This window comes from Eschrichtius robustus, chromosome 21 (assembly GCF_028021215.1).
Source record: "Eschrichtius robustus isolate mEscRob2 chromosome 21, mEscRob2.pri, whole genome shotgun sequence".
NCBI classification, from domain to species: domain Eukaryota; kingdom Metazoa; phylum Chordata; class Mammalia; order Artiodactyla; family Eschrichtiidae; genus Eschrichtius; species Eschrichtius robustus.
In genome coordinates this window covers 33,730,267-33,753,623 of record NC_090844.1, presented here as the reverse complement: position 1 = coordinate 33,753,623, position 23,357 = coordinate 33,730,267, and the positions used below count along the sequence as shown (strand labels likewise).

Genomic DNA, 23,357 nt, shown 5'->3' with positions numbered 1-23,357 from the left:
TTTCCCCCGAATCAGAGTGGAATCGTTCTGTTACATGCAGTATCCCACAGCTTTTATTCATGTTACTTGTGTCCACGTTCTTTGACTCGTTGGAAATATTTCCTTTCATTCACTCAGAATAGCTGCGGCATACAAGGCCCTGTGCCGGGTGATGTAAATAGTACAGAGGGGGAAGAAAGGAGCTCTTGGTTTGACAGGAAGGTAGGGATTTAGAGAAATAAGAAGGCTGAATGGAGACGGACCACAAAATAGCAGACAGAAAGTTTTACTGAAATTCAGCTGCAGGAAAGATTCAAGAATCTTTGAATTCTTGAGACGCAAGAGGGAGGAGATTATATGTATATGTACAGCTGATTCACTTTGTTATAAAGTAAAAACAGAAAAATTTTAAAAAAAAAGAATCTTAAGGAAAAAATAGAATTAGGTAGGCTTTTCAAAAACTGGGCAAGATTTGGGCTGGTGGAGAGGGGTGGGAAAGGCATTCTTTTTAAAAATATTTTTGAAATTCTATTTTATTGAAGTACAGTTGATTTACAATGTGGTTAATTTCTACTGCACAGCAAAGGGATTCAGTTATACATATATACACGTTCTTTTTCACATTCTTTTCCATTGTGGTTTGTCATAGGATATTGAATATAGTTCCCAAGGCAAGGAATATCACCGCATGAAAATCTAAAGATCTGGAGGGGAAAAAAGGCAGGGGGAGTCTGGGGAGGAATTGAGTTATAGTTTGTCCAAAGTGAAGTTCATGAAGAAGAATGTAGGTTGGAATTTAATTACGGCGCTTTGAATGCCAAACCGAGCTTTGGACTTAATTCTGTTGGCAACAGGGAACCACAGAGGCTTGGGCTTAGTGGAGTGATGGACCGAGCGAGGCTGGGGGAAGTTAGCCCTGCAAGCAGACTAGGTAGGGAAGACTCCCTGGGCGGGACCCAAGTATAAAGGAGGAATGAGGGGTAAGAAGATACTGAGCATGACCTTGCTGACACAGTGACACCCCAATTGTTAGTTCAGACTAGGAGCTAGTATGAGGGCCATTTTTCCCCAGTCCATTTTGCTGTTCTCATTAGAAAGAATTCACTCCCAGACCAGTCCACAGAAGTATGTTACTTAAGTAATGCTGCTTTCTGCCTCTCTGAGACTTTCTTAACTACTCTTGAGATGCAACCCATACTCCTGGCTGCTGCCTGACAGTTTTTGTTATCACTGACACCCCAGATACAAGCATAAATCTGATGCCATTCTTGCTGTTGGGTAAGTGCCGACTGTTCCTTGGAGCAAACGTGGTCATAGTTGTCTCTCTCAAGAGGCTGTCAGAACTGCTCAGCTTAGAGGTTCTTAGAAGAAAAGTAGTTTCAACTCACAAAGGAAAGAGACTCTCTAAAGCCCAAGAGCTTGGCTCTGGGGGGAAAACACCAATTTCCCTGAAATGCTCAAGTCCCTGGACCAGTTCAATAAACGTGGGTCACAGATTTCCTGACTTTAGCCTGCTGGCTTACAAGTTCCCCTGTGAAAATGGCAGGTTTTGTCTTAGGTAGATGTGCATCTTAGCCATATCGGGAAAACACTGCTGGAGGACAGCAGTAAGGAAGACCCCGAGCATCTCTGGCCAGAGTTCGGCTGGTTTCACCCCCTCCCCCCTTGCAGGACAAGCTTTTCTTCGGGTAGTTGGGTTAATGAAATGAACTGAAGCAGTGAGGGCTCCTTTGATGGAAATGCAAAGTTAAAAGGCCCCAACATTCCTCTGAGTGAAGTCCTGGAAACCGCAGGCTGCATGAAGACAGGTGCTCAGCAGAGCCCAGTGACTGAGCGCCAGGCAGAGTCCCAGCCCTGCAGGACTGATTCACGTGGACGAGGCTAAAACACACTCAGAGCGCAACACATCATTACCCGGTGTGGGTGAGAAAAGTCAGGGTAGACTGTCTGGGACTTGTCTGGGGAAGGAAATGGGTATAAGGGGAAATTAAGTAGTATTTCTTTACTATCCCCAGCTGGTTAATACTGATAAAACAGATAGATGCTAATACACCCAAAGAACAAAAAATATTCTCAGATAATTGTGCAAATTGTTTTAATGGGTAAAGGCCTAGAGGAACTCAAATGATTGAAACTCCGACCCCCCTGGAGCCCCAATCTTAAGTCAGGTTGTCAAAAGAGTGTCATAAACTTTGGTTCCACATTTAACTCTGAAAGCCAAAGACCCACAAAGTCCCCAGTACTTGGGATCTTGGGGGAAAGTTTAAGCGTTTCAAATTCAATTCCCTTTTAAAAATTCTAACAATCACAAAAATTAATGTCATTGCTGGCACTGAGTCACCACCTACTGGCCACAGAAGAAAGTACAAGTGTTATAAAACGTACCCGGTCACACCACAAGGCTAGGGAAACAGCCCGACCAAAGGAAGAGACGTGAACAACTGAAACAGGATGGGGTAGTAATAAACACTCAACAACACTTGTGGTTAGAAAACAGAAAGAAGTCTCAGTCTCCCCCAGGCCACGAGGGACCTAGAGAAGGAAATCAGGACGGACGTAGGAGAAGGACCCTTGTCTACACTTCACAGGAGACTCCGGGAAATCTCCACTACGATTAGGATGACTGGGACCTTGGAGCCCTGTTTCACGCCCTAATTAATCAACCCAGGAAGATCGAGAGGAAGGGGAAAGCACTAGAATAGACGCCAGCAGTTTGGATGGTTTTGTCTTTCACACGCTAGGCGGGACATAATTTGATGGCTCTGGACCTTTGTTCTCACAACCTTCAAAATGACATATGGCTTCAGGTCTGCTGGTTGGAAAGTGCAGAAACAGTGAGATCCCCATGAACTGGTTTCTTTCTTCCTGCTTCCACTGGGGCGTGTGTGCACGGCATCACCGCTGGTCCTAGTAACAAGACCCTCAGGACATTAAGGACTGTTAACACTCAACTTTATTAACATTTAAACACAGAAGATGCTTCTGCACGTTAAACACGTATGGAACCGAGCAGCTCGGCAGAGGCGCCCGGCCCCGCCAATGCTAACACACCACCGGCTGGAGGGGGTGGCCAGGGTTCTGCGGCCCAGGGGTGCCTGCCATGCAAAGGCCTGTGGCTCCCACAGCCCCGGTGCTTTATTTCTCCTTAAGTTCTTCCCTTGAAATTAGGATGAGCTGCCCTGGAGGGACAGCTGGACTTATAAACCTAAGAATATTCAGGGACCAATACTGGTTGTTTCCTATGACCGAGGAAACCCTGAAATCCTCCAGAGCCCTCGAAAGAAGCAGTTCCGGTGTTCTGGAATCCACAGGCAGAGGCGTCTCCCTTCCATGGCAGGTGTGTACGGGACCTGAAAATCCAGCACAAATTCCAGAGTGATGGAATATGAGACACATGTGCTGGCTGTCCACAGCACAACTGACCCCAGAGGAAAACCATAAAGCAACAGTATTCTGCAGCAACAACAAGTCCAGGAAGTAGGAAGAGAAAACTAGAAAAAAAAAATTGCTGAAGTATTTGGAAACAGGGCTTTAGAGAAAAATTGTAGGGTTTGAAGAGTACAAGGTCTTCATTTTTCTCCCTGCACGAAGCAGGGTGCAGTATTGCTCCTAAAGGTATAATTTTAAAAACCTGTCTTTTCTATAAATACTTCAATGGGTAGTGGGCACACTAGAGTAAAAATTCCCTGCTGGGAACACCTGAGGTCCGCCTTCAGTTGCCCATGTTTCTTAAACCAGGCTACGCGGGATCAACACGGTCCATCTTCCTGCAACATGTTTTATTCAACGATTCAGGAGACTTTTTTGTCTTAAAACAAAAACCGACTGGTTGATATACATTGCTAATAAATATATCATACAGTGGAGACTCCGAGGAAATAACTTTACTGGGCAGCTCCCAGGACTGGCCGTGCCCCCGGTGGTCAGCATCCTTTTCACTTAGGGTCACCACTGGAAAAGCTGCAGATGGGAAGGTCGGACTGCAGCACCAGGGCAGCACTGACAGACATGAACAAGGAACCACTGGGTCACAGAGGTGGCACAAGGGGGCCATCTACACTCCGATACTATGACACACAACCTGCTGCCCTGGGGGTGATGGGATTGGCTTCTCTGAAGCGCTCCTCAGGGAACAGGAATTCTGTAGCGTGAAGTGAGTGGAGCTGCTGGGGGGTTAGGGAAAGAGGCATTTCAGGCAACGCCCCCTGGAAGGGGGCAGCTCATCCTCGCTGAAGATGCCAGGCCACGTGCTGGAGGCATGCAGCGGTCCGTACTGGAAAACCGGTCAGAGAGCATCGTAGTCTTTAAGGGAAAATCTGATTCTACTGGGGTTTCCGTGTCAACAGTGCACTCGAAGAAGTTTCCAGTGCATTTCCAGAAGTACAAATTTTTATGTTTGTATGAAAGCGGAGGGGTCAAAAAGAAACTCACTCAACTCTGTTCCTCCCAGCCGCCCTGCAGGTGGGGCTGGACGGCTCCTCCCGCCTTCCTCACTTTAGTGCGCGGTGCGCACGTGTGCTTCACGCTGCCCCGAGAACAGAGCCTTCCCCGGCCCTTCCTTGGCTAACAGTCCTTCTCTTCCAAGCTTGCTCTCTCTTTCTAATCTTTCTTCCCAGCTTGAAATACAAAAACAGGACTTCCCTGGTGACGCGGTGGTTAAGAATCCGCCTGCCAATGCAGGGGACATGGGTTCAAGCGCTGGTCCCGGAAGATCCCACATGCCGTGGAGCAACCAAGCCCGTGCGCCACAACTACTGAGCCTGTGCTCTAGAGCCCGCGAGCCACAACTACAGAGCCCGCGTGCCACAACTACTGAAGCCTGAGTGTGCCTAGAGCTCGTGCACCACAACAAGAGAAGCCACTGCAGTGAGAAGCCTGTGCACCGTAACGAAGAGTAGCCCCCGCTCGCCGCAACTAGAGAAAACCGGTGCGCAGCAACAAAGACCCAACGCAGCCAAAAATAACTAAAAATAAAATAAATTAATTAAAAAAAAAAAAACAAACCAAAGACGTCTTTCCTTGGCTTAAGATAATTAAAGCCGAGTAACAAATGCTGGTCTTTTCCTGTGGTAACCATGTCACAAGTAGTTACATACGGCATCAAGTACCTCCCCCTGCATCACACGCCTCTGCTTTGAGAACTGAGTTGGTGCTGCTGGCGTGTGGGCTCTGCACAGGCCTCCCTGGCGGCCCGGCCTCCCTTCGTTAGCTCCGGGGCACTGAAGGCTATGGGAAAACAGGAGCAGGTGGTCCAGAGTGGGCAGTGACCTAGGAGAGGGCTGATAGTTTTTACTTTTAGACAAGTAAGCAATGAAAAAGTGTTCGTGACTGTTCCCTTTGCAGAACTCTCCCTTCAGGTTCGAACTTGGAACTTGCCAGCTTTGGTCATGTATTTTATGCCCTTAAAGGGTTTGTACTTCTCTCCATACATATCCAGACGATTCACTTTGAGTCCTGGAAGGAAGGAAGAACAAGACATAAGCATTATTCAAAAGAAGCAGGTAGCATAACTGTTTAGATTCGTTTCAACTCAAAGAGATCCGTGGGCTAGAAAAAGCTGCAACAGTGAACTGGAAAATACCTGCCCTTACTTATATCACTTAAACGCAGCCGACAGATACTTCACTCTTGGTATACAGGCTGAAAATAAAACCCTGCCCCAATGAAAAGCTAGCCTATTCGGAGACCTATTCCTGAAGTGGAAAGGGCAGAAAGTTATACGCAGGCTGAAATGAGGGTAAGGGAAAATTAAGACTGCTCCAGATTTTTCTCAAGTTATGGGGTTGAACATATGAATTAATAATAATAACAAAATTAAAAAATTCATAACCAAATAAAGGTATAACTAAATGAATAAATTAATGATGAAAAGTGATGAATTAATACATGAGTGCTTCCTAAATATTCTCACTATACTAAGAAAGGAACATTTTATACTGTGCAGAGCTTTAAAGTTTATTAAGTATTTTAAGATGAAAGAGCTTATCATTTAAATGAATTCTAATCACTTAAACTAGACAAGGTCCGTTGGTAAAGAAAACAGGAACTTCATATAAAGCTGCAGTCATCTCCTATCCATCTGAAAGGGTCGTTCTAAGGACTAAATAAGAAAATAGATGAAAAGAGCTTAAACTAGTGCCTGGCACGTAGTAAACGTCCGCTAAGGGGTAACTGTTATTCTCACCATCCCCCTGCGGGGCGTAGACTATAGTTGATGACTGGGATTGGCCCGAGGGTTCCCAATGATAACAGCACCTGTGAAATCTTCTGAAACTGGGGGAAAGGAGGGGAATTCTTCTTTCAGTCACCAGCTGAGAATGCGGACACATCCCCCTACTGAAAACCCTGGGACCCCAATCAGCAGGCCCAGGGTGACTCAGCCTCGGCCTGTGAACACTTCTGTCTCCGATACTGTTTCCTTCTCACACGTGTCTCAGACACTTTTATTCACATCACTTAAGCCAACTTCGAGGTAAGGATTACGGACTTTCTCCAGAAATGTGCTAGGAAAGATCTGACTAAAGATCACGTATCCGGTAACAAAACACAACTCTGCAGACAGGGAGCCGCCGGGAGGCTTTGTGATGCCACTGCCTTGGCCACGTGCCCGCCCCACAACCTTGGGCTGGGTGTCACTCACCAGAAATGGCCAGCTGCTGGATCTTAAACTGCAGGTTAATCGTGGGGTTCTCATCGGGTTTGGAAGCTCCAGCCTGAAGACTCATGGTCCCCTTCAAACTGGGGAGCTTTTGGGGATTTATCTTTCCTACATCCCAAGACAGCATCTCCAAAGAAACAGGAAAGAAGTTACAGTGGAACCTTCATCTGAGGCGCCGGAGCTCAGGGTATCTGTTCACAGTATTCCTAGCGGCCTCCAGGGTGTTACCCAGCAGAGAATACTATTTGTTCCCATAAATTATCTCAATGTCCTCAACAATGCCCCTTTGATCCATCTCCCCTTTCCACAAGACATAAAGGGATCCTGCAGAGTTGCTGCTATTTGTAACAGCGGCAACTCAAGCCTCCCGCTTATTCTCCTACCTTGGTAACTGGGTCAAACGTGTGCGTCCCCTGAGACGGCGTGAGGCTCATGTTGAGGACGCCTCTGGGCATTTGGCTGCTGAGGGTCACCCCCTCGATGGTCTTCCCCATAGTCTGCTTGGGGCCCACCGTTATTTCAAAGCGGCCAAGAGAACTACTGTCCCGGAAGCTGATGTTATGTTTGACATAAACTGGAATCGCCACCAGGCTGGAAAGGAGAGAGACAAAAAGTCCATGTCGTTAATGTACCGGAAAAATGGCCACACTTCCCGTTTTTTGCCCCGCTGGCAGCTTTTCCTCCCTCACCTGCTTCCTTATCTTACAAAGTAAACACAGAAAAACCCTCTAGACGTCTTTAATGATTTTCTTTTTGTAAAGCTAAGATGCTGACTGGTAAGTAAACTAATTCTTCTAATGACTCTTTGAATAATATCAACAAAACCAAAGAGCAGACCTGGCAGACTATGAGAAAAAGGCGTGGCAAACAAAAACCATGCTTCTGTGTTTTACTTTGTGACATGTGACCAATAATTATTTGTACTTGGGAGGGTAATATTCATACCTCACGGAGCTTTTACAATTTCTAGAGAGTGCTTTTACCTGACTTTGATCCGTAAAAAACCCTAAGGGGTAGGGTTGTCATCTGACAGAAGAGGAAACACAGAAGCTACAGGATGATACTAAAGTTGTAACCATCCTTAGCATCTGTGGAGCACTTCCTGTGGCCAGCGCTACTCTAAAGGTTTTCTCTCTATTAGCTCATTTAATCCTCCCTGTAAGTATGAAGTAGGCACTGCCTCTGTCCTGATGTCATGAATACTGACATCCTCATACTTAATTGAAGTTAACTAACTTGCCGTGGTCATATATCATAAGTACTACAGGTGGGGCTTAAGTGTGGGCAGTCTGATTCCAGAGCCTCTGCTCTCAGGCGCTCAGACATTTTCCTAAATTATTTATTCTGAATCCCATAGGAAGGCTTCAGTGGCTGTGAGGTCCCACAGCTCTCTTCAGTCTGCATACCTTCTACTATATACCTGCCTGGAAAAGCCCTCAGACTCCATAGTAAAGACAATGTGCAAGACCAAAAAATCATTGAATTTTATGGTTTTTCACAGCACCATTCATGGGTTTTTTGAGTGGAGGGGATTGAATACAGGTGTTCTCAGATTCCAATCTGAGAAAAGAAAAAGTTCCTGTTTAGGCATATAATAACAACAATAAAACTTACAGCAGTAAACTTAACGAGCACTTACTTTGTGTGAAGCACTATTTAGAGTCTCTTGTTTAACCCACATAACAAGGTACTTTTATCATTTTCAACTTACTTATTACTTCATTACTTATTACTTTTATTACTTCAACTTTCTTAGGTAAGAAAACAGACACGGAAAGGATAAGCAACTCACCTGAGGTTACCCAATTAGTTACCTGGAGCCCAGGTAACTCCAGAGCCTGAGTTCTTCATCACCATGGATACTGTTTCCAAACACACATGCACATGCACGCACACGCACGCACATGCACACTCCACCCTTTGGTTCGATGGCTGCTTACTTCTGCGCACTGACGTGGTACGAGAGCAGGCGGAAGTTGCCGTCGGGAGGGATGAAGGAGAGGATGCGCTCGGACTCCCAGCGCTTGAAGCGGACGCAGGGGTGGAAGCTGACATCATCCAGCAGCCTGGGGTTCTGGGTAACAGGCAAGGGAAAGCAACAAGCAGGAATTAAACACCGTGCTTCTTTCAGGAAAGTAACTCAGATGCTGTTCTCACTGAAACACACACACACAGATTCTGTCGTTACTTTTAGGAAATTCGAGCCCAACATGAGCTTTGTGGTTGTCCTTGATCACGTCTTCTGGTTCCATCCCCTTCCCACCACTCTGTCATTCCAGAAGCATCTAATTTCCCAAAAACTAAATCTCTGGCCCAGGATTTTACCATGAAGGAAAGCGTAAGGTCGGGCATTCCGGTCAGCTTGACGCAGGCATCGATAACCCCCTGGATCTCGGCAGTGATTGTGGACCCTGAGACAGAATAAGACAGAAAGAAGGTAAAACCCTCTCTGTCCCTCCCAACTAACCTACCTCCTCCCTCCCTCCTTCTTTAACTTTCTCTTTTTTCTCCCATCCTATTTCCTTCCTTCCTTCTTCTTCCCCTCCCCCGTTCTCTTTCTTCCTTCCTTCTGTCCATCCATCCATCCATCCATCCAAATCATCTACCCAGTCCATCTGTCCTCCTTCTAAACCTTTATCGACTGCATAACAAGCACAAGACACTAATGAAGCAGTGGGCATAAAAGATTGGTGAGATAGTTACCAGCCTAAAGGAGTTTTCAATCTACTGCCAGAATCAAACAGAACACCGCTATCTTAACCAATGTCTCAGAACACTAAATTCATATCAGAAACTGCTCTTCCTAAGGGCACCAAGGAGCTTTGCCACCAAATGGAATGGATACTTTTGGTCTTCATCCTGCAGACTCTCCCTGCTGCAGGGCCCTGTGCCCACTTCCTTCTTTCAAGTGTTCCTTTCTCTTAACCGCTCCTATTTCCTGTTTTTCTAGCTCTTCTCTCTCCTGCCTTCTGCAGGTTTCTCCTTCTTTGGACATCCTTTACACGTCTACATCTTATCACAGTTCTGAACTTCTCTTTTCTTGAACTTGACACGGTCTCCTTGGGTTACTTTACCTCCTTCCTAAGGCTTCGATTTCCACTGATGGCCAATTATTTCCTCATCTTTTTTCCAGTTCAGCCTCACTCCTGCCAATGGGACTGCTCCACTTGGCCATCACTGAGGCACTTCAAACTCCACGTGTCAAGAAGTGAGTCCCTTATCTTCATTCCTGGATCTGCAGGAATGCAGATCTTCTCTTTTCCTTACCTTCATGATAAAACCATCTATCCTGTTGCCTAAGCCAGAAACACAGATGCGTCCTTGATGACTTCCGCCCCCTCGGCGTCCATATCCCACCAACGCTCCATCCCCTCTTTCCATGACTTCTCCACTCCTCTCCATCCTCACTACCATCACGGAATCTGTATCTTGGCCTGGACTCCACCACAGCCTCCTGCCTCCCCGCGCCCAGACTCCCCCCAACTCCGTGCCACGCTGCATGCAGCAGCCAGTTGGACAGTTCTAAACGACAAACCTTGTCAAATTATTCCCAGCTTAAAACTCTTCAATTGCTCCAAATGGTCCTTCTTAAAATGGCATACAAGATTCTTCATGATCTGGCCACCTAGAGCTTTTTGGGTTTTGCTTTTTTACTTTTTCATTGAGATCAAACTTGGAGTAAAACACAAAAATCTTAAATGTCCCGCCCAATGAATTTTTAAATATGTTCACACCTATGCAGACACCACCCGCGTCAAGATGTGGACCCTCACCGGCATCCCAGCACGCTCCTGTTGCCCATCCCACTTCATCTGAGTCTCTAAAATTCTGACTTATATTACCTTAGATTAAGTTGCACATGTTTTCAAATGTCATATAAATGTACATGATCAAAAAAAAAAAAAAGAAAAGAAAAAGAAATGTATATGATCTTACACATCTGACTTTGCTGCTCAAAACCATGAGATTCATTCATGCTGTCAGGTGTACCTGCAGTTCTTTTTCTTTACTGTATAGTATTCCATGGTGTGATCATATCGAAATTTCTTTATCCTTTGTATTACTGATGGACATTTGGGTCCTTTCCAGTTTGGGGCTAATATGAAAAGCTGCTGTGCCTACTTCGTTTTAAAGCCTCATCACTTACTTTTCTTTTTTTAACACCTCTCAATCCAATCACACTGAGCTACTTTATTTCCCAACCATATTTTACTCATCTTATAGTGTTTGCACGGCTTTGCTCCCAAATCCACGTAGGTCTTACTAACCCCTACTCATTCTCCTGACAAAGCGTTAGTTAGCTTTACAATTTGCCCTGCGTGGGAGGGGACCTCTCTTATGCTCCATCTTTTTCCCTTTCTCTCTCCCTCGCTAGACTTTCAGGAAGCTTCCTGCAGCCACAGACCCTGTCTTAGTCACCATCACATGCCCATGATCCGGCACTCAGGTACAGCACCACTGGTTCTCCGTAAGCACTTTCTGGATGAATGAGTTCAGTCGTGTGAAGAGAACTTTCTCTAAATTTCTAAGCTCCAAGGACTTGTAGTCACATTAACCTATCCCAATGGATAGAAAAGAAGGTTCTCTGAATTTTAGTGATTACAACTTTAGTTCTGCCATGAGAATTGAGAGTCAAATACTTCCAAAAGGAAATCTGATCAACAAGAGATCAGATTGTTAACTTTTCTTTTTCACTCGAGAGGATAAAACCAGTGAAAGTGTAAGCTCAGCACTGGTCTGCATCACGTTTTTCTTATTGCTTTTCTTTCAGCTTTGTTGAGGTATCATCAACAAATAAAAAGTGTATATAGGGCTTCCCTGGTGGCGCAGTAGTTGAGAGTCTGCCTGCCGGTGCAGGGGACACGGGTTCGAGCCCTGGTCTGGGAGGATCCCGCATGCCGCGGGGCGACTGGGCCCGTGAGCCACAACTGCTGAGCCTGCGTGTCTGGAGCCTGTGCTCCGCAACAGAAGAGGCCGCGACGGTGAGAGGCCCGCGCACCGCGATGAAGAGTGGCCCCCACTTGCCGCAACTAGAGAAAGCCCTCGCACAGAAATGAAGACCCAACATAGCCAAAAATAAATAAATTTAAAAAAAAAAGTGTATATATTTAAAGTGCACAACTTGATGTTTTGATACACATATACCCTGTGAAGTGATCACCACAATGAAGCTAATTAACATATCCATCACCTCACACAGTTAGTTGGGGTTTTTTGGTGGTAAGAGCCCTTAAGCCCTACACTCTTAGCAAATTTCAAGTAGAGGATACACATGTGAGGTGATGAGGGGAATCCTTTCACAATGTATATGTATATCAAATCACCATAATATACATGCTACGTATCTTACAGTTTTGTCAATTACACCTAAATAACACTGAAAAAAAAAAAAAGTACACAGCTGTAGTCACTGTGCCATATATTAAATCTCCAGAACTTTTTCATCTTGTGTAAGTGAAACTTTGTACCCTTTCACCAACATCTCCCCACTTCCCTCTCCCCCAGTCCCTGGTAACCACCATTCTACTCTCTGCTTCCATGAGGTTGACTATTGCAGATTCCACGTATAAGTGAGATAACGCGAAATTTGCCTTTCTGTGTCTGGCTTATTTCACTTAGCATCATGTCCTCCAGGTTCATCCATGTTGTCACAAATGGCAGGATTTCCTTCATTTTATGGCTGAATAATATTCCTGTGTGAGTCTATCTCACATCTTCTTTATCCATTCATCCATCAACAGACATTTAGCTTGTTTTCATATCTTGCCTATTGTGAATAATGCTGCAATGAACACGGGGGTGCAGATATCTCTTTGAGACACTAATTTCACTTCCTTTGGATCTATACCCAGAAGTGGGATTGCTGGATCATAATGGAGTTTTAATTTTTTGAGGCACCTCCATACTGTTTCCATAGTGGCTGCACCAACTTACACCCCCCCCCAGCAGTGTACAGGGTTCCCTTTTCTCCACATCATTGTCAATACTTGTTATCTTTTGTCTTTTTGATGTGAGGTGTGAGGTGGTATCTCACTGTGGTTTTGACTTCGCTTTTCCCTGAAAACTGGTGACACTGAACACCTTTTCATATATCTGTTGGTCATTTGTATGTTTTTTTTTGAAATATGTCTCTTCAGATCCTTTGCGCCCACTTTTTTGTCAGATTATCTGGGTTTTTTTGCTATTAAATTGTATGAGTTCCTCGTGTATTTTGGATATTAACCCCTTATCAGATACATGGTTTTCAGATATTTTCTCTCATTTGTATGTTGTCTTTTCTACTCTGTTGATTGGTTCCTTTGTTGTACAGAAGCTTTTTAGCTTGATGCAATCCCATCTATCTATTTTTCCTTTTGTTGCCTTTGCTTTTAGTGTCATATCCAAAAAATCACTGCCCAGACCAGTGTGAAGAAGCTTCTTCCCTATGTTTTCTACTAGTAGTTTTATGGTTCCAGATCGTATGTTTAGGTCTTGTATCCATTTTGTATGTGGTGTAAGATAAGGGTAATTTTATTCTTCTACATGTGAATATCCAGTTTTCCCAACACCACTTACTGCAGAGACTAGCCTTTCCCCATTGCATGTTCTTGGCACTCTTGTTGAAGTCCAGCTGACTGTAGACACATGGATTTACTGCTGAGCTTTCTATTCTGTTTCACTGGGATACATGTCTGTTTTTATGACACTACCATATATTTTGATTTCTGTAGTTTTGTAATATATTTTGAAATATAGAATAGAGCTTTGTTCTTGCTCAAGACTGCTTTGGCTATTGGAGTCTTTTGTGGTTCCGTATGAATTTTAGGATTGTTTTTTCTATTTCTATAAAGAATGCCATTGAGATATTTATGTGGATAGCATTTGGGATTTTGATGGGGATAGCCTGCTTTGGGTATTACAAACATTTTAACAATATTAATTCTTCCAATCCATGAACAAACCATGTCTTTCCATTTATCTGCTCTTCTTCAATTTCCTTGATCAGTGCTTTGTAATTTTCAGTGTATAAGTCTCTTCAGTTAAGTTTATTCCTAAGTATTTTATTCTTTTTGTTGTTATTGTAAATGGGATTGTTTTCTTAGTTCCCTTTTTGGATAGTTCATTGTTTGTGTATAGAAATGCCACTGATTTTTGCATGTTGATTTCGTATCCTGCAACTTTATTGAATTTATTAGTTCTAACAGTGTTTGGTTGGAGTCTTTAGAAGTTTCTACATGTATGATCATGTTATCTACATCATAACATTTCAGTCCAGTCCTGACACACAATGCTTGACACAAAGTAGCCACTAAGTTAAAATGAATGACCTTGAATGGGGGGTAATTCTGGTACTAGCTAGCATTATCTAAAAGGGGCCTCTTTCTGTCTTCATAGTTCTGTGAACAGGCTGAAAGCACCTACCTGATTTATCAATGATGGCATCAATCTCTTCAATCACATCAAAATAGGCCTCATTGTTGGTGTATTTCACCCCAGTCCGTCGCCAAGGCACCACGGACAGCTGCCCGGTGGGAAGCTGGTCACCCACATTGGTGCTTCCTGAGACAATGAATATTTGATAATTAGATGTAACCAATTATCCAACAACCAGAGAACACTCCCCCAAAAGTTTCTATACATCCGCTATCCATGCACTTAATTGAAGAATTTTTCCAAGAAAAAGATTATAGCTTTCCCAACTTCTATCTTGGTAACCTAATCTATTTTAAAAACTTGTCAGCAGCTGGTCTGCCGCCTCAAGCAGAAGAAAGGTTAAAAAGTTACCTGAGAAACAGATATCATATTTTGGTTTTGAAAGTAACCTGAACTTGGTCTCTCAAATTGCACAATAGCTTGCCCCTTAAATAATGCATTGGCTTTAGGTAGGGATGGTAATCTACATACTGATATAAAATTTTCATGGGTAAAAACAGTATTCTAGTTTGAGGCAGGTTTTTAGGTACATTTATGCCAGGTATTAAAATGTATACATAAACATAATCTCTCTTATACCAATACTGGAACTTAGGAAAAGAATATAAATCAGATCGTTCCCTGTCTGTAAGAAATGTAAGTTGATTCCTTGACTTGTTTTTTTCCCCACAGGTATCAAATTTTTTTTTTAATTCAAAGGTTCTATACTGAAATTCTGAAATAGAACTAATTTAAAATCTATTTTCTTCTAATGTAACCTGGATCTTTTTAATATAAAGAAGGAAACATTAAACACACATATAGTCAGCAGGTTTACAAAACATTTCAACTAAGATAGCTGGTTCTCAGATATCTTTTCTAGATTTAAGTGAGATTCAGGAAAATGACTTCATAGTATTTCTAAGTGATTCAGTCACTAACAAAGCTTTTAAAGTTTTAAATGAGCCCAGAATATTGAAAAACCTGCCAATTTGTTTTCTTAAAAAGAGGCACTATGTATTAAAACATATCAACAAGCTATAATAATTAAAGCAGTATGGTTATAAGGCAGGAAAGCCTAAAAACAGACCAAAAATCCAATAATGACTTAGTACAAGATAAAAATATCATTTTAAAATGAGGAGGGCTTCCCTGGTGGCGCAGTGGTTAAGAATCTGCCTGCCAATGCAGGGGACACGGGTTCCAGCCCTGGTCCAGGAAGATCCCACATGCCACAGAGCAACTAAGCCTGTGGGCCACAACTACTGAGTCTGCTCTCTAGAGCCCTCAAGCCACAACTACTGAGCCCACGCGCCGCAGCTACTGAAGCCCACACGCCTAGAGCCCGTGCTCCGCAACAAGAGAAGCCACTGCAGTGAGAAGCCTGTGCACCGCAACGAAGAGCAGCCCCGGCTCGCCACAGCTAGAGAAAGCCTGCGTGCAGCAGCAAAGACCCAACACAGCCAAAAATAAATAAATAAAATAAAAATAAATACATAAAATGGACACATGCATACTTTAAAAAAAACGAGGAAAGGGGGTAAAGTATTCAATAAATAGTGCTAGGGAAACTGACAGTTTTGGAGAAAAAAACACAGAGCCTTACTTTACCGAGACAATTTCCAAATGGATTAAAGAATTAAATCTAAAAATAAAACCATAAAAGAACTAGAAGAAAATGTATTTTTTTAAAAGAAAGACTTTCCCTTCTTTGAGATCAAAAAGACATTTTCCAATATTTCCTTCTAACAATTATAAAGTTTCTTTGTGTTTAACTCTTGATCCAGCTAAAATTTATTTTGTGTATACAGTGAGTAGGGGAACTTCATTTCTTTTCTGTATCAAAGCTGACTGCCCCGATACAATATATTTAACAACTGGCCCGCAGTCCACAGATGTGATATATGAGCACATTTATCTATACCAAATTCCTATAAAAGGATCTGTTTCTGGACTTTCTATTTTATCCCAATCGTCTATTTGTCTATTAATGGGCTAATACTATATTTTAAAAATTACCTAAACTTCATAATATATCTTGATTCTGATAGGACACATTTTTTCTCTTGCTCTTTTTAAAAAATATTTTTCCCGCAAACTGTCTTGGCTCTTACAGTATATCCATTCTATGAGTTTTTGTCTAATGTACCAAGTGAACTTAAATATGTCTTGATATTTGACAGGGCAAATTCTTCCAACCCGTCTGTAATTACTTTTTAAAATGTATTTTTCATTCAGTTTGTCAAATTCCATGAAAACTCTTGTTTATACATTAAGCAAGACCCAAAATGTAAAACCTTAATGAAGCAGAATGATCATTTTGACTACATCAAAAAACTTTAAAGGTGGCTAAACAAACACCACCTTGAACAATGTTAAATGACCAGGGGCAGGATGTGAGAAAACATCTACAACAGAGCATTCAAAATACACAGAGACTCCTGCAAACTAGCGTGTGTATTTAGAGTATGTATGATAGTTTAATATCCTTAAATGAAAGGAATACTTTTCAATTATTAGGAAAAAAGAAAAACATTTCAACAACAACAACAACAAAAAATGGGCAAAGGACATGAAAAAGTAAATCACAATAGAGGAAAAATAGTCAATGAACACTTGAACAGGTTTTAACTTCCTTAGTAATAAAAAACAAGTTTGGAAATAACAAGATATCACTAAACTATCCAACTGCCAAAGTTGTAAAAAAATTAATAACGATAATAATAGAGTTGGCCAGGTTGCATAATTGCTACTGAAAGTATAAACTGACGTAACTTCTCTGGGGGGCTATGTGGCACAATGCATTAAAGTCCTTAAGACACGCACACCCTCTGATCCGGCACTTCCATTCCTAGTACTGAAAAGGTATCATTCTAGATGTGCACAAAGATTTAGGCATAAGAATGCCAATTCCTTGCTATTTAAAAGAACAAAAAATCGGAGACATCATAAACAGGGACACAGTAAATGACCTGGGATCTATTCCATATGGCAGAAAATTGTAAAGTCACCAAAAATGATATAGATGAATATTTATCATAATGGGAACATGTTCACAAAACAATGATGAAAAGTTAAGTTTAAAAATATACAACAGTTGTTGTTTTAAAAAATTCCACCTGTCCATCCATTATCCTGATGTCTAGAAAAGATAAAAAATATATACACCGTATGTTAAAAGTGTGGTGGGATTATGAGAAATTTTCATGTTTTTTGTGCTTTTCTGTGTTTCTGACATTCCTACAATAATCATGTGCTACTTCTGTAATCAGGCAAATTATTTTCAAAGGAGAACAGTTCATTCTATCATTGAAATCAGAAAATTTTCTATATAACAAAAATATATTTCATGTTATATTCAAAGACTATAAAGAACAAAATTAAAGCACCTGGACATTTGAGATCCCCAAAGACAAGCACTCAAAACAATGCACAACAGCAGGCTAAGCCACACCCAGGATGGTGGCAGCCTTCCCTGGGGCTCCCCTCATACCTGTGATGGTGTTGACAACGGTTCGAAGGATAGTGGGCGGCTTTATCAGTTCTTTGAGGATGTTCGACTCGGTAGCCAATGGAAACCCGTTGTCAAGCATCTCTTCCAATACCTCATAAACCACAACCACATTGTCTTTTATCACTGGCTCCGAACAGACTCCAAAATAATCCTGATGAAAATACAATACGTGTATACATTTATCACTCAGAGACTGTGATGAGTGAAGGAATGTTCCCAGAGAGCAAGGATGGAGTCCTGTCCACACGTGTTTACTCTGTGTTTCTGGAATCTTCTAAAATAAGTGAATGAAGCATAACCATGGTTCTCTTAGGCAGGCTCAGTTTGGTGGAAAGAACACCGGACTGGATTGTACTACGAGTGTCATTAATAACTTCTTTCATAAACTAGAGTAAGTCATTTAATCTCTTTGGGTTAGTTTCTTCAACTAATAAAATATGAAGAATACAAAACTGAATCTAGACTATTATATGTGTTTATGAACATGAATTTGAAAGAACTATGCAAAGTGATAATACCTGATATGACATACATTGGACCTGAAAATCTTTTTAACCCGTACTGTTGTGCTATTCCTTAACATTCATGCAGCAAATAAGAATTGAGAGAGAAACAAAATGAAATGAGGTGGGTGAGCTAGCACACCTGAAAATCTCTTTGGATCCCCTTACTCTAAGATGCTAGGATTCTAGTAACACTCTGTCCTTTTATTAACAAAGGCTAAACTTAGATACTAAACTGTCTGGGTTGTGGAAGGCCTGGGTAATAATCTTAATTGTCACCTACTAGATTAAGTCATGCTGACTAATTTGGGTCTTGATTTCTCTCATAGTATAATCAGGATAATACCATGGGATGCACAGGGTTGTAAAACCTCAGCCTGATGGATGAACTGAGAACATGTATGAACATGCTTTGTAAACTACAAAGGACCATGTAAACTGTGGTGCACGGCAATGAAATGATGTAGAGAGAAACGCTGTAGCCTCTTGGCGTGCCCCTCCTGGCAATGCTAGCACATCTGCTGCTGGGCCTCTCAGACAGCCCTCTAGGGATTTATCCACTGAGGGAAATTCACCCCTTTTGAGAAAGCCCATTTTATTCACGGGCGGCACTGACTGTTAGAAAGTTCCTTCTTTTGCTAAACTGAAATTTGCTTCCTAGGTCTGCCTTACAGAACAGGTTTACATAACAGCCCCACAGTGATCCAGTGATCTGAAGACCAGGACAAGCTTTGACTTGCATTTTTCTTCACAGGGCCGAACTCCCTGTTTGGTCCTCCCACTGTCCGTGCTACAGTAAGGTTTCTAGATTCTTTCACCATCTTGCCATTTCTTTGAATTTGCTCTAGTTTTCCAATACTCTCCTCAAATTATGACATCCAAAACGGGACACAGACTCCAGATATGACCTAAATTACATCAGATGATGTCAACTGTCAGAGACATTCCAACATCCAAGAGCACTTAGGAGTCAGGAATGTGTTTCTAAAACAAAAAGATTTCTTCTTTAAAAAAATGAGGATTGAAGGGGGGAAATGTTACACATTTCCTTCTCAAGAATGATTTTATTTTGAAAAATAAATAAAACACCTCACTCAAGAAAAGGGAACCCTCCTACATTGTCAGTGGGAATGTAAATTGGTGCAGCCACTATGGAAAACAGTAAGGAGGGGCCTTAAAAAACTAAAAATAGAGCTACCATATGGTCCAGCAATCCCCTCCTGGGCATATGTCCAGACAAAACTATAATTCAAAAAGGTAAATGCACCCCTATGTTCATAGCAGCACTATTCACAACAGCCAAGACATGCAGCAACCTAAGTGTCCACTGACATATAAATGGATAAAGAAGATGTGGTGTATATATATATATATATATATACACACATACATACATACATACATACAATGGAATACTACTCAGCCATAAAAAAGAATGAAATAATGCCATTTGCAGCAACATGGATGGACCTAGAGATCACTGTACTAAGTGAAGTAAGTCAGAAAGAGAAAGACAAATACCATATATCACTTACATGTGGAATCTAAAATATGACACAAAGGAATTTATCTATGAAACAGAAACAGACTCACAGACATAGAGAACAGACTTGTGGTTGCCAAGGGGGAGGGAAGGTGGGGGAGGGATGGACTGGGAGTTTGGGGTTAGCAGATGCAAACTCTTATATAGAGAATAGACGGACCACAAGGTCCTACTGTATAACACAGGGAACTATATTCACTATCCTATGATAAAACATAATGGACAAGAATAAGAAAAAATGTATATGTATATATATATATATATATATATATATGTGTGTGTGTGTGTATGACCGAATCACTTTGCTGTACAGCAGAAATTACCACAACATTGTAAAACAACTATACTTCAATAAAATAAACTTTAAAAAACACCTCCCTCGATTTTCTAATCAGGCAGAATGTGATTTTCTCAATCAGCAGCTGGAAGGAGACTGGTGAGCAAGGCACAGCGCCACAGCAAAGTGCGTGCACTTCCATAGCGGGAGCTCTTCCGTCACAGCCCAGCATGAGAGGAAGAACGCAGCCAGAGAACACACATCAGGTAAGGCATTAAAATCAGGATGCGCCCATTTACTTTTAACAAGTGCTTCCAAAATGGCAAGCTCTGAAGTCCCAGCCTTCCAAAGTAGCCACTTCGATGTTCTCCCCAATTCCTCTGTGGTTTCAACTAGATTAAACAACATTTCTCACTTCCTGCCTTGTAATAAGTTACATAATATCACTATGGAGATAGGGAGCAGACTGTAAATGGGGTAAAGCATCCCTGTGGAAATCCTAACAAGGCCCAGCTCAAGCGGTTGAAGATCAAAACTGCTGGGTTCTTCTAGTTCTTCCACGTACGGGGGTTTATAATTCTCAGGTTTTCACTGTGTGATGAAACAAGTATGCCACTGGAATCCCAGAATAGAACTACCAGAAAAGAATTTGGGGAAAAGAATATAAATATATGTTTATTCTTTGGGGATGAAACTGTTCTAAACACGTGATCGATATCTGAGGGCAAATGAAAGGACTCTTTGACTTGCTTTTTAATTTTTATCGTAATGTCTGGGTCCTTGTTCTCTTCTCCAATCCCACAATTTCTGTATTCATGTGACCAATTCCAGGCCTCACATGACACAGAAGTTAACCCAAAGGGCCCTTGATTCTCATGGATCGTTAAGTTATGCAAACAACCACAACCGTTAGAAGTTGAGCAATTCTTTTAGGGAGAGAATGTCTGAATCCAGAGTCTGGGCAGCCTAAAATCCTATGCCATAAAGGGTGTTGACATCCTGGTATGACATACCTCCCCACGCCCCAAGATCTCCAGATCTATTCCTGAAGGAAAAACTCGAAATGAAAACTGTATCTTGGAAAATGTGTCACTTAAGTTTTTACAGGTACAGAAGATTTTCCAATGTTAAGCGTGCAAAACAGCCCGTCACTGGTACTCATATGCTGTGGATGAGCACCCCAAATTCAAGCTGAAGGATGGCTTCCCAAATCACCCCTGCCGGGGTGAGTGAGTCACTTTTTGATGCAACTCAAAGCAATGTCGTTAACGATGGTTAACATCAAGTCTACCATAAATAAAAAATCGAAACTTCTCAGCTTTGTGAACAAAATGTAGGCCAAGTCCAATCTCTAGAACTGAAATGACTGTATACAATCATACCAAATAGGGTGGCCTTCCCAGGCAACGGGTTCAAGAGTATACAATCTGTCATTCTAGATGCAGCCCATTCGATAAATAGAAACAAGCGTCTTATCAGATGGGAGAGGAAGTGAGCAATGTCAGAGTTTTAATTTCTTTTTTAAGTTCCTTAATTGAGGCTGAAAACAATGGAAACAGAACTATAAAGACACTTTGTAAGGTACACGGATGAACCTCCTCACAGTCACGCACCTGAAACGTGTCCACTACTCGGTGAAGGAACTCAATGACAAACAGAGGTGGCACCTCCGTCTGGATCACAGCCACAAAAAAGATCTTGTGACGGTAAACACTTAGGAGATAGTGGTGAGGGGTAGAGATAACTGGAGGAACATTTTCAGCCTCAGTTGCTCGCTCTTGTGCCTCAAAAAAGTAATCGCAAACAGAACGGCTGACCACACTCTTCCAGTGTTTCTCCAGGAAAATATCTCCAGAGGAGTTGATCAAGAAAAGGCTGTGAATCATGGTGGAGACTGTCAGGGAGAGAGGAAAGTCTTTTTCCGTCCGACAGCCTCTGCAAATGCTCAACTCTGAAAACAAGAGAAGCTATGATCAGTTCCAGTCAACCAAAACCCCCTCCCCATCTGCCCAGCAGCCCAAGCCATCTCACCCACCTTTCAAGACGAGACTCAAGTCTTCCGCTACTGCAGGAGCCCGAAGTATCCCTCCCTAGAATTCCTAAGGGTAATTATCAGCCATCTCGTTTGTCAGCTAATCATATACTGTCATCTTTACTACTGCCTGAATCATATCCATTTAAAATTCGACTTAATTTTTGAGTGTCTATTTTCTCAACTGGACTGGGAGCTCCTTGAGAAAAAAAGCCCCTGCCTCATGTTTTTTGTTGCCTCCTTGTAACAAGAGGGCTTCAAAGAACACTGATGAGTTTCATGTATTTGGCAACAACACACACATATATAAGAAATGGTTATGGTTGTGTAGTCTCATACAGTAGCCATCGGACCAGTGGGGTCACTGAGCACTTCAAATGTGGCTGGTCCAAACTGAGATGTGCTGTGAATGTAACACACGCACCAGATTTTGAAGGCTTTGTACGGAAAAAAAAAAGAATTTAAGATAGCTTATCAATAATTTAATATCAATTAATTAAGTCAATTAATAATATTAACTTAATACGTATTATATTTAATATTGATATTTTGGATATATTGGGTAAATAAAAGATATAAAAATTAATTCAACTGGTTTAATTTTTAAATGTGCTTACTAAAACATGTAAAATTACATAGTATGTGGATCGCTGCCTATTTCTACTGGATAGCGATGGTCCACGGAATAGAGCTGTCGTTGTGGTCTTGATTTATCCAGTCAGACCCCATTCTCTAAGTACTTGTTATGCACAAGGCTCTACGTTGGATGCATTTTAAAAAATCCCTCTGGGGGTTCCCCCAGGTCCCTCAGGCGGCAGCATCTCTACGGTGCCAGTCCCCAGAAACGAGGCGGCCGCGCGGGACCCCAGCTGTGGCCACTCCGCGAACTGGTCCAGGTGGCCAAATCGCGAAGGCCTGTTGTACCAAGTGCCGCAGGGTGAGCTTAATCCCTCTGCCGGCGACGAGACTGCGGGAGGGAGAGGGGGCCGGGGAGCCACGCTGTGGCGGCGCAGAGTCGGCTGCCAACGAGGGTTATTTCTGCGCTGGTCGCAGGGAGGATGGAGGCCGCTTGGGGCGAGGTAGGCGCGGGCGGATTAAGGTGTGCGCACGATCCGGGGCTGAAGAGGGTCGCACGTCTGCGCACCTGCGTCGCCATGACAACAGTGTCCCCTCCTCCCCCAGCCCTCCGGCCGGAGCAGGCCACCTCCCCAGACCGGGACTCAGCCCCTCACCTCTCCCTGCCGCATCACGCAGCTCGGAGGGTCGGTCCGGCTGCACCCCGTGGCCCCGCCCCTGCCCCGCGCGCCCCCGCCCAGACCCCCGCGCGCCCAGCCCCACCCGGGACCCGGGTCGTCAGCCCTCCTTACCCTACTTACTCTTCGCAGCGCCCACCGTTTGGCCTCGCAGACAGGCCCTGCCCCCGGGCGCCCCCCCGCGCCCGCCGGCCGCCGCTCGCCCG

The 23,357-nt window shown here is 42.9% G+C and overlaps 1 protein-coding gene across 4 annotated transcripts; it reads right to left on the bottom strand.

Moving 5' to 3' along the window:
• Nucleotides 1–4,940: 4,940 nt before the first annotated feature.
• On the bottom strand, nucleotides 4,941–23,308 carry AP3M2 (adaptor related protein complex 3 subunit mu 2). 4 transcript variants are annotated; one of them, XM_068532202.1, is made up of 10 exons: nucleotides 23,275–23,301; nucleotides 21,902–21,965; nucleotides 21,480–21,817; nucleotides 17,523–17,694; nucleotides 14,039–14,176; nucleotides 8,963–9,048; nucleotides 8,578–8,711; nucleotides 7,021–7,228; nucleotides 6,620–6,764; nucleotides 4,941–5,433 (listed from the first exon to the last, which is right to left on the bottom strand). In XM_068532202.1, exons 3-10 carry the CDS (start codon nucleotides 21,750–21,752, stop codon nucleotides 5,333–5,335), a joined length of 1,257 nt encoding a protein of 418 aa, XP_068388303.1. In that variant the 5' UTR covers nucleotides 21,753–21,817; nucleotides 21,902–21,965; nucleotides 23,275–23,301; the 3' UTR covers nucleotides 4,941–5,332. The 4 variants fall into 4 exon arrangements, with proteins under 4 accessions (XP_068388303.1, XP_068388304.1, XP_068388305.1 ...); XM_068532203.1 differs by lacking the exon at nucleotides 21,902–21,965 and having other exon boundaries at nucleotides 23,275–23,308; XM_068532204.1 differs by lacking the exon at nucleotides 21,902–21,965 and having other exon boundaries at nucleotides 23,266–23,294.
• Nucleotides 23,309–23,357: the final 49 nt, after the last annotated feature.

Excerpts from the sequence above, each read along its gene's own strand:
- AP3M2 (XM_068532203.1), bottom strand. The coding sequence starts at position 21,752 with ATGATTCACAGCCTTTTCTTGATCAACTCCTCTGGAGATATTTTCCTG. Across the intron at positions 9,049-14,038 it reads TGCCATCATTGATAAATCAG|GGTCCACAATCACTGCCGAG; the intron begins GTAGGTGCTTTC and ends ATTCTGTCTCAG. Across the intron at positions 6,765-7,020 it reads CGTTTGACCCAGTTACCAAG|ATGCTGTCTTGGGATGTAGG; the intron begins GTAGGAGAATAA and ends GTTTCTTTGGAG.